General features: G+C 59.5%; 1 protein-coding gene across 1 annotated transcript in view; it reads right to left on the bottom strand.

The window, feature by feature from the left end:
• The window catches only part of MFGE8 (milk fat globule-EGF factor 8 protein), a 10,717-nt gene extending 899 nt beyond the window's left edge, over positions 1-9,818 (bottom strand). The window contains exons 1-9 of the mRNA XM_026036315.1: positions 9,587-9,818; positions 6,605-6,730; positions 6,170-6,295; positions 5,814-5,927; positions 5,092-5,273; positions 4,468-4,623; positions 2,787-2,931; positions 1,457-1,659; positions 17-172 (exon numbers count right to left, since the gene is read on the bottom strand). Of these exons, the coding sequence (XP_025892100.1) occupies positions 17-172; positions 1,457-1,659; positions 2,787-2,931; positions 4,468-4,623; positions 5,092-5,273; positions 5,814-5,927; positions 6,170-6,295; positions 6,605-6,730; positions 9,587-9,659 (1,281 nt within the window). The 5' untranslated portion in view covers positions 9,660-9,818. The remainder of the gene's footprint in view (positions 1-16; positions 173-1,456; positions 1,660-2,786; positions 2,932-4,467; positions 4,624-5,091; positions 5,274-5,813; positions 5,928-6,169; positions 6,296-6,604; positions 6,731-9,586) is intronic.
• Positions 9,819-9,940: the final 122 nt, after the last annotated feature.

Here is a 9,940-nt window from a genome sequence, read left to right as displayed (position 1 = left end):
CCCCGGCCCCGCGCACCTTGGTGCTGTTGGTCTGGCTGTCCCTGTACAGGGTCCAGGAGGTGCCGTTGTCACTGTAGGCCACCTTGTAGGCGGCCACGTACTGGATGTGGCCGAAGTCACGGGCACCTTGCGTGACGATGCCCGTCACCTTCTTCTGGTCCCGGAGGTCGATCTGGTRGAGAGAAAAGACTCGTAGCTGGTGGCACCACGGGATGGCCGGGCTGCCTGCGGCCACAGGGCTCCCCGTGACGGCTGGCAGAGCTGAATCCCCTGCTCTGCCACCACCTTGTCAGCCCGGAGCACCCTGCGAGCACCCCCTGCAGCTGCAAGGGTCAATGGGGGAATGACAGGAAAACATCTCAGTTCAAAATAAGGGACTCCCAGGGGAAATCTATTTCTAAAGGAAAATGATTCTGGTAGGGAAAATATGGAGATCAATGCAGTCTGGCACGTGGGTTAGAGCGGAGATGGTTTCCATTACATTTATTTTGCTCCCTGCCCTGCCATGCTGCACTATTGCCACTGGTGTGTTCCAGGATAACAGAGCAAACATCCTCCAAGTCTCCTTATTCCAGTTTCTATTTCATGCTCATTGGGGGCAGTACTACCTACATATGCATGTGTATATATGTATTTATACATACGTATACATACACACATACACACACATACACAAGTGCATGGTCTCCAGTGCAACAGCCTGACTCCATGTGTCACCATGACCCCACGAGRAGACATTTTGATAAGCTGGTTTATTTAGGGCCGAGGAGCAGCTGCTTTTAATCATTTCCCAAATAAAATAAAAAAAGCGGGACAAATAACTGAACTGCTTTGTCCTATTATGTCATGAAATCATGTGAAAAGTATAAAAACAGGGGAGGAAAGGAAATTGAGAAGGAAATTTCAAAACTATTTGTTTCCATTCCAGACTAGGGAGAAAAACACAAAACCCATTTTTTCCTTTTTTCCTGCAAAACAGAAACGCGGCGTTCTGGGCAGCCAACGGACTTGTGTCCTTGGCACGGGCCGGGGACAGTGACCCCCGCGGGACATTCCCATGGAGGCAGCACCGAGCTGGGGGGTGCAGCCCTCAGGTCCCCCACAAATTGGTGTCACGTCAGTGGGAAGCAGCAGCTGTGGGACTGATGGGGGCAAAAGAAAAGACCTGGCAGGAAAAGCCAGCAAGGCGAAGGGCGCCAGAGCAGTCCCCTGAGCCCGCTCCCGGAGCAATCCCCCATCACAGGCACAGCAGCGACAGCGATGGGGAAAGGGAGCAAAGGAGAGCACGAGTAGAACGAGCTCACAAATTTAGGGAATGCCCTGCAATCCCAGCTGGAGAAGAGCATTTGCAGAGCCGCCTGCCACGCACGAGGCTGCCACCTCCGCACCCCCGGGGCGCCCTCGGAGGCAGCAGGGACGTGCTCGGGGTCAGACACGTGGCGGCAGCGGGACCCACCTGCAGCCACTCGGAGGGGCCGTTGGTGAGCGCCGTCCACGCGTTGGTCTTGCCCGTCTTGTCCAGGCGCGCGTAGTGCGGGTGCCACGTGAAGGCGTCGATGCCCCACGTCTTGAAGACGCTGGAGGCCGTGATCTGCTGGTCGGAGATGAGGCGGGATTTCATGCCCAGGGGCTCCGAGCAACCTGCCGTGTTGAAATACACTGTAACACAACGGTTTACACACACAGTGAAAGGGAAAGAGGCCACAGCACCGTCACCCGCCACCCGCGCATCCTCCAGCCCTCTCCCCGATATCCCGAGCGGATGAGCAGCCGAGAGCAGCGCTTCCAGAGGGCTGCAACAGGACCCAGAGAGGTGCAGAGCATTCCCGGACCAAGAGCCGCTCCATTGAGGCACGGGTGTTTTGTCACGAGCCATTCCCKGCCTCACAGTGCCTTCTGCTGCAGGGACGGCAGCTCCGGAATCAAGCAGGAAACAACGTTCCCCGAGCCGGAGCCCCAGCTCAAACAGGGAAATACCATTCCCAAGCCCGGAGCCGGCTTGCCAAGGGGGACGCCCCTTCGGCAGGGCTGCGGGAGGGAAGGGGAGCCCGGCGCGTGGCCGGGGAAGCGCGCGGCGCTGCGGCCGCTCCTGCTGGCGCGGAGCAGCGTGCAATGCGGGCAGCTCCCCAGCCGATGTCACTGTGCGCCCGGCAGCAGCAGGATGCGGCCTGGGATCCTGGCCTGGACACGTCCCAGCACTTCCCGCAAATCCCAGTGCTTTCCCGGGAGCTGGCATCCTGCTCACACCAGGGCTCCCGTGCTGGGCGCTGCCTGGGACGCACGGGGCAGGAATGCAGCAAGGGATGGGAAAGCCCCAGGGCTCATGCTAATCCTCACTCAAGCTGCCCAGAGGACTTTGATCCTTGGGAGTTTTTCAAGCTCTCCAGCAGTGGCTCCACAGCTCGGATGGGGGTGGGAGCAGAGGGAAAAACCCTCGCYGTGATCGGGAACGGCCTGGGGAGGTGTTAGCAGGGCGAGCTGGGGGCATTAACAGCTCCCCAAAAGCACCCATGCACATTCCCAGCTGCCACTAGATGCAGTGAGAAAAACAACCAGCCCACCCAGGGGAAACCACCTGCCCGAGGGCACAGAGCTGCTTGCAGGGGGGACACCCCACTCTGCGTCACCTGGAGCGACCCCACGGCCACGGCATCAGCCCTGGGTGGGTGACACCGGTGTCGCCCCCTCTCAGCAGAAGCTCTGGCCCTTTCACACCCAGCGCGAGCCCTGCTGGGGCAGTGCTCCCTGGGGAGGGGACCGTCCCCGCCGGCGGCCGCGGCATTTACCGTTCATCTCGCAGCCGATCAGCTCAAAGCGCAGGGTGCAGGCCCGGCGGCACATCACGGGGTAGATGCGGATGAACTGCGCCGTGATGGGAGGGTTGAACATGTTGGTCTGCATCGTGCCGTAATCCACGTTTCCCGGGAAAACCTGCAAGGGCAAACAAGGCTGAGCAGCCGTGGGCACCCCGCGGTCCCGTGCGGACAAACCCCTTGCCCTCTAGACGGACAAACATTGGGTCAGGCACCCCGGGCTCTCGTGCTGTGCCCTGAAGGTATGTGTAAACTCACTGTGCCCCAACAGCCTCGTCCCCAACAAYGCTCCCTGCTCTTCCTCACCACATGCAGCCGTGCAAAGAGCAACTTCCACGGCCTCCTGCTACGGGCACGCTCCCCACACCATGACTGACTCAAAAACCAGAGACCTGGCTCGCTTTCTTGCTTCTTACACAACAAAGCCAGGCTACAGGCAGGTCGTGTTCTCATGATTTCTTTTTTCCAAAATTGCGTAGTAAGAAACATTTCCTTTTTCTGAAAGGAGGACAGATTTCCCCAGCCATTTTCCAGATGGATAAAAACAACCCAGGAGATACTTGCAATAAAAAAGTGAGGTKGGAGAGAGCTGCATTTAATGTCACTACACTCAATCTGAGGGCAAGATATGCAGCAGCCTCACACCTGGTACAGACACAACCCAGAGCCAGGCAAGTTGTTCACCAGCAATTTCAGACCATGCCCAACTCTTACAGCGCCTCAGCTACAAAGATGTTATCTCCATGACCTAAATAAATCCGCGCTGCTTCTTTGGTCATGCTTATTATGGTCAATTAACCAGAGCCAGAGAACACTGCCTGGCACGGGAACCGTCCACATTGTCCCACCATCACACGGCCCCTGACATGCCTGTGACCCGGGTCGAAAGCTCTCTGGCAAACACAGCCCGGGACGTGGCACGGAGCAGTCCCCAGTGCACACCCCTCCCCAGGAGTGCAGGCATCACCCCAGGGGGACAGGGCCCTCCCCGTGCCACGTGCTCTGGGTGACCCTGCGTGTGCAGGGGGTTGGACTAGATGATCTCTAAGGGTCCCTTCCAACCTTAATGATCCTATGACTCCTATGATTCCCCACCTCCGGGACAGAGACTAGCCCCAACAGGCCAAGATTACCAGCAGGAACAACATCAGGAGAGTCTGGGTCTGTTTTTCCACGTGGTGCACAGGGTCTCCACTCCTGCATGGGCAGTGCTAGTGTTTTAAGGCACATGAGCAAGGGGCAGTGAAGGGCGAGCACGGCCCCGTGCTGGGACCCCGAGGCATGGAGCTCAGCTCTAGCACGTAGAGCCCATGGGAATAACAGCAGCAAAGCRCAGCAGGAGCTGCCACCATGCGAGAACACTGTGTCACAGCCCGGGACAGGACATCTCCACAGCGCAGTGCAGAGTTCAGCCCTTCCTCTACTACTAAAGCAGAGTGATCCCACACGAACAGCCCAACAAGATGGGCACCAGCTAATCAACCAGTGCGAGAACACTGTGTCACAGCCAGGGCTGCCGTGTGTCAGTGCTCACTGCTGTGACGCTCCAAGGGACGAGCAATTCCAGGCAAGGCGCATCCCGTGCTCAGGTCCCAGCTAGGATGGGGACACTGCCTCCCTCCCACCCTGAGCAGTGCACCCCTGCACAGCCCACCTTGTCCGTGTCCTGCTTCTCGTCCTTGCAGAAGGTGAACTCCCGTCCATCCAGGCTGTAGGCCACTTTGAAGGCGCGGACGTACTCTGCCTGCCCCACGCGGCGAGCACCTTGCGTGATGACCCCACTCAGCCTCATCTTCCGCAGCAGGTTGGCCTGGGGGCGAGAGCAGGAGCAGGGCATGGTGAGGATGGGGTGGCCAGCACCCTGCAAGTACAAGCCTGCACCCATCAGCAGTGCTGAATGAGGCTGGAAGCCTGGACTCGTGGTGAGCATCGGGCCCAGGGTTACCCCATGTGCCCTGCTGTTTCCTTGCTGCTAAAGCTCTCCATCCCTTTGACCTCTGATCATAGTACTGAGTTTGGGAAGGGAGGAGGACATGGGGTCCCTATGTCCCCCCAGGGATCTCACCTGCTCCAAGGATGTCAGCATCCCCAGCTGACATCCCCAGCACCGAGCAAGAGGGGATGCCATCGAGGGACAGGACATCTCCACAGCGCAGTGCAGAGTTCAGCCCTTCCTCTACTACTAAAGCAGAGTGATCCCACACGAACAGCCCAACAAGATGGGCACCAGCTAATCAAGCTGCCTGCTTTGAYGGTACTCCCAGCGCTCCGGTGGTACCTGGATCCACGGGTTCTTGTCGTAGTTGCTGGAGGTCCAGGCGTTGACGATGCCATGGTTGTTGAGGCGGGCGAGCTCCGGGCCCCAGCGCTGCAGGCCGAGGAAGCCGTAGTGGACAGAGGAGGCCGAGAGCTGAGCATCGGAGATGGCCCTGCCTTCCATGCCCAGCACAACTGCACAGCCTGGAACCGGGGGTGRGGGAAGGCAGAGCGGGGACTTGAGCATCAAAGGGTGAAGATAACAAGGGAGTAAAACCAAGCGGGGGTAACTGGCCACTCGCCCAGGACTGACTCACTCTCCCCACAAAAAACTCCTCTTGTTTGAGGCAGGGTGTGAAATGGAGGACAATGCTAGGGCCTCTCTCACGTATCTTGTTGTACATAGCACAAAACACCAGGTGTTTCCCAGCTTGCAGCTGAAAATCACACCATCACACCATCCATCAGCACCTCTCAGAGCATGGAGGTCTGAAAGAGGGAAAGGGCTGCTCTGCGGCCCTGGAAAGAACATGGTTCCTTCCTGGAGATACTCTCTCCATCACACCAAAGCACATAGGCATCAGGGGATGGCCGACACACAGACACCTGCGGCTGCCTTCAGGTGGCTTTGCCTAACCTAAGTCAACCACAAGACCTCTTCTGCCCACACTGGTGGAAGGGGGCAGGATGGTGGGCAACAGGGAGGGAAGGGATCACTCTACACAACTGGTGTCAGAGACTTACGGACATGGCAGGTCTTCCCCAAGAACGGAGAAGGGCATTTGCAGGTGTAGTCACCATCCAGGTCTAGACATGTGCCTCCATTTTTGCACGGCTGGGAGTAGCACTCGTTTTTATCTAGGAGCAGAAAGAGAAGCTGGGCTCAGGAGGRGACCCCAGAGCCGGTCCCCAGCAAAGAGAACCCCTTGTTCAGTGCCACGGGAGGAGGGGAGAGGCACCTCCTGAACAAGGGCCACAGCAGGGTCCTTGCTGGCACTCAGAGTAGACTCATAGAGTCTGTACGGTCTACAGAGCAGACCACAAGGGTCAAGACTCTTTGGCTTCCTCCCTGCTGGCCCCTTGTGTCCCACTGTACTCACTGTTTTGGCAGTGCATGCCATCRTAGCCCGCAGGGCACTTGCAGATGTATTCAGTGAAGACGTCTCCCCGGTTAGGGACCAACTCGCACTCGCCATTGTTGTGGCAAGGATTGGGATGGCAGGGGCCTGCGGAAAAGAAATAAACAAGAGATAAAAAAGGAGATGCAGCTGTGCTACAGAATAACTGGAAAATAAGAGCATGCAGTGGGTCTTCACTCCCAAGGATGGACACAGACGACAAGGCAGGTCACCATGTCCCTGCTCACAYACACATTCTACATGCCTGTCATCAGGGCTGGACCCCCAGACCAGCCCTGCAGACCACCACGAGGGCATGTTACCGTATCACAAGGCTTATGGATCCAGCGGCTGCCCTGAGCCACTGCTGGTACGTGCCCTGTGACGGGGGAGTCAGGTCCCTCCCCTGCACCTCACCTTTCTCGGTCTCATTGCAGTCAATCCCAACATAGCCTTCAGGACAGATGCAGAAGAAGGGGGTCTCGTTAATGCCAGTCAGGCAGGTGCCCCCATTCTGACAGTGGTTGACATCACAGAAGTCACCTGCAAGCAAAGCCACACGTCACTGCAAGACATCATGAAAGCAGCATCTGCCCCAGCAGGAAAGGTCCAGCCTGGCCGGACYGCATTTGCTCCTCCCCGGGGATGTCTCAAGAAGGGCAGTGCCTGGGCAGAGACCAGGGCCCAGGCAGGACGGGCCAGCAGAGTCATGCTCAGGATTGCAGATGTGCAGGGCTGGAACGAGGAGCATGGAGAGCGGTCAGGAGCTGCCCTGCCCCAGCCTCGCAACCTGCCTCTGCCACATGCTGCTTCTGATGGGACTATGGAAACACCCGGGATCAGCCCTGCTGGCTCGGGAAACAGGGATCTGATGGTGTCTGGACATCAAGCGAAATTGCAGTGAGGTCCTGGGTCTTTCAGGGCAGTTTTAGCTGCTCTTTGGGGAAGCAGGGCTGGCCAGGCTGGGGCAGGCGCGAGCAGCGCAGGATTATCGCAGGGAGCCAGGCTGGTCACACTGCTCGGTTTTGCCTAAGAAACTATTTGCAGGGAGACAAGAAAAACATTGTAGGAGGAACCCACGTGCCTTTGCTCCAAGACTCTGGAGACAGGAAAGGAACACGGGCTCTACCTGTGCACAGATGCTGCCTCAAGAAAACCTCTATAACCCCCCGAACATGTCAGGTCTCACTCAGTTGTCACATGCATGAGGAATGTCCTGGTGGGGGCTTGCAGGGAGGGACCCATTTCCTGGTGGGATCTGTCTGCCCAGTGCTCTAATATTCGCTAAGCAACTTCCACGGAGCAGCCAAGTCCATAGGGCAGGTCCCTGCTGTGCAGCTGGTGGGCCTGGGGCGGTGTCCCCCAAATGTGCACCCACCTCCAGAGTCAAGGGTGGATTCTCTCATAAACCTTCTGCTCCCTCCTCCAATGCTGAGCCAGACTGTAAGAAATTCCTCCCACCACCAATTCATTCTACCTAGACAGCTGCAGGACGGCAAAACCTTCTCCATAAGCCGAGATCAGCTCCCGTGCAGCGCTGTCTCACCGTACCCTGGGACTGCTCATCTCCTGATGTCAGGCTCTGCTCTGCCACGCCGGAGGAGTCAGAGCAAGGGCTGAACCCAGGTGCAGACCCACAAATAACCCCCCACGACCTGCATGCCCTGCAGAAGGTGGAAGTTAATGAGCTGCGGGCTGCCTGCCCGGACCCACACCAAACAGCGTGGCTCTCGTCAGCCTAAGCTACTCCTCAGAAAGCTCCTACTCATTAGTCTTTTAATAGCAGGGCTCCTTCAAGTTAATCCTCCTCTTCCTGATGCTCTATATCTGTAGGGTATGCACCCGTGGTAGACAGGCCAGGCAGGGCCCCTTGTTAAATGAGGGTTTCCAAGAAGATGCTGGAGCTCCCTCGGCCCAGCCTGAGGAGGCAGAAAAACTTGGGCACGAGTTCAAGCTGCTGCCTGCGCTGCCCAGCCTGTTCTGCATGACCTCATGCTCCATCAATGCGCTGCCATGAGCTACGGCACGGGAGGAGCGAGCTCGTGCTGATAACACGGGCCGGCCTCGGCCCCACACTCCTCCACAGGTCCCGGGCACATCCAGCGGCTCCATCCCGAGGCTCCCGGCCAAGGCCCTGTACACAGAGCTGCTTCTGTGGAGCAGCGGGAGCCGGGTGCTCCGCAGGACACAGAGCRCGAGCGGACGTGAGCTCCCCGGCATCCCCACGACGCTGCTCCCAGCGCAGGGTGCTTGGGCACACGGAGGCAGAGGAGCTGCAGATCCCGCCGTGCTTCTTCCCAGGATGGGCACAGCAGCGGGACCTGTAGGAGTTTTACATTTTCTTTGTCCCAAGGAACTGGGCTCCTTCTTATCCCAACCCAGGGATCATATCTTGCACGGTGGGTCTCGGTAGTCAGCCCCAGGTCTAGCAGCAAGGGTCACGCTTTCTGCTGTGGCAAGCAGCTGTGGATGCTCCCATTTCTTGGATGTTTTGGGGGCTGGTGTCTCCGTGCTCTCCCCACACGCGATTCTCTGGTCAAGGACAGAGCTGTCACAGGCCGGACAGCGAGAAACCAAAGCAGCAAAAAGCAGCCACCGCTTTTGGTAATGTTTGCTTATATGAACCCACAGACTGGCTGGAAGGCAAAAATAACATCCTCTGAAAAGCATCAGGGCTYGTCCCAGCAGGGCTGGGGGAGGTCAGGTCAGGCCTGTCTCTGTGGGGCAGAACAGGAACCTCTCCCCGTGGAGAGCAGACCCAAACAGAGCCTTCCTCCCCRGCACAGCTCCTTAGTGCCCTTTGTCCCCTGGCCCGGAGCCTGCGCTTGGGCTTTGTGTCCTTTTCCCTGCTTCCTCCTGTCCCCTTTGGGGTGACCCCCAGGTCCCCCGTCCACAGTCCCTGGGGTGATGGAGCCGCGAGCTCTCCTGGGACTCCCTCAGCCAAGCCAGCTCCGGGTGCTGCGCCAGCCGCTCCCAGGGAGGCTGTTTACATCCTGGCCTGGGTTATCTAAGCCTGCAAGCACGGGACAGCCTGGCTGAGCTATTCCCGGCTTACGAGCAGGACAGGCAGCTCCGGGCTGCTCCAGGCTGGGCGGCCGGCTCCTGCGGGCAGCCCTGGGGGCTCCGCTGCCCCCTGCCCCGCGCCCTCGGCTGTGCGTGGGGCACCCAGCCCTGCAGCGAGGGCACCTCGGCTGCGAGCCGGCACCGCTGCCTTGCACCCACGCCCACTTCACCCCGCACCACGGCACCCTGCAGCCCTGCACCCGTGTCCCCGCAGCCCGTGTCCCTGCACCCCGTGTCCCAGCTCCCTGTGTCCCTGCACCCGTGTCCTGCAGCCCGTGTCCCTGCAGCCCGTGTCCCCGCACCCCTGCCATAGGATCCATAGGATCCTCGACTCACCGGCCGCGAGCAGCAGCAGCGAGAGCCCCAGGGACAGGGACAGCAGCGCCCGCCACGGCCGCGCCGCCTCCATGGTGCGCGCCGAGCCGAGCCGAAACAAGCCGAGCCTAGCCGCGCTGACCGATCTGATCCGAGCCGATCCCAACCGAGCCGAGCTGCGCTGGCCGATCTGATCTGAGCCGAGCCGAGCCGAGCGGAGCTGATCCGCGCCGACCTGCGCTGCGCCGAGCCGCGCCGAGCCGCCCCGCGCTGCTGCTCGGCGGGGCCGGGGCGGGACTAAGTGAGCCCGGCCCGGCCCGGCCCGGCCCGCGCGGCCGCGGCGGGGGCGGTGCCGGAACCGCCCCACGGCGGGGG

The sequence above is a fragment of the Nothoprocta perdicaria genome, unplaced genomic scaffold (genome assembly GCF_003342845.1).
Source record: "Nothoprocta perdicaria isolate Ctin4 unplaced genomic scaffold, notPer1 scaffold_176, whole genome shotgun sequence".
In the NCBI taxonomy this organism is placed as follows: domain Eukaryota; kingdom Metazoa; phylum Chordata; class Aves; order Tinamiformes; family Tinamidae; genus Nothoprocta; species Nothoprocta perdicaria.
The sequence above is the reverse complement of the archived record's forward strand: the minus strand, read 5'-3'. Positions and strand labels throughout refer to the sequence as shown.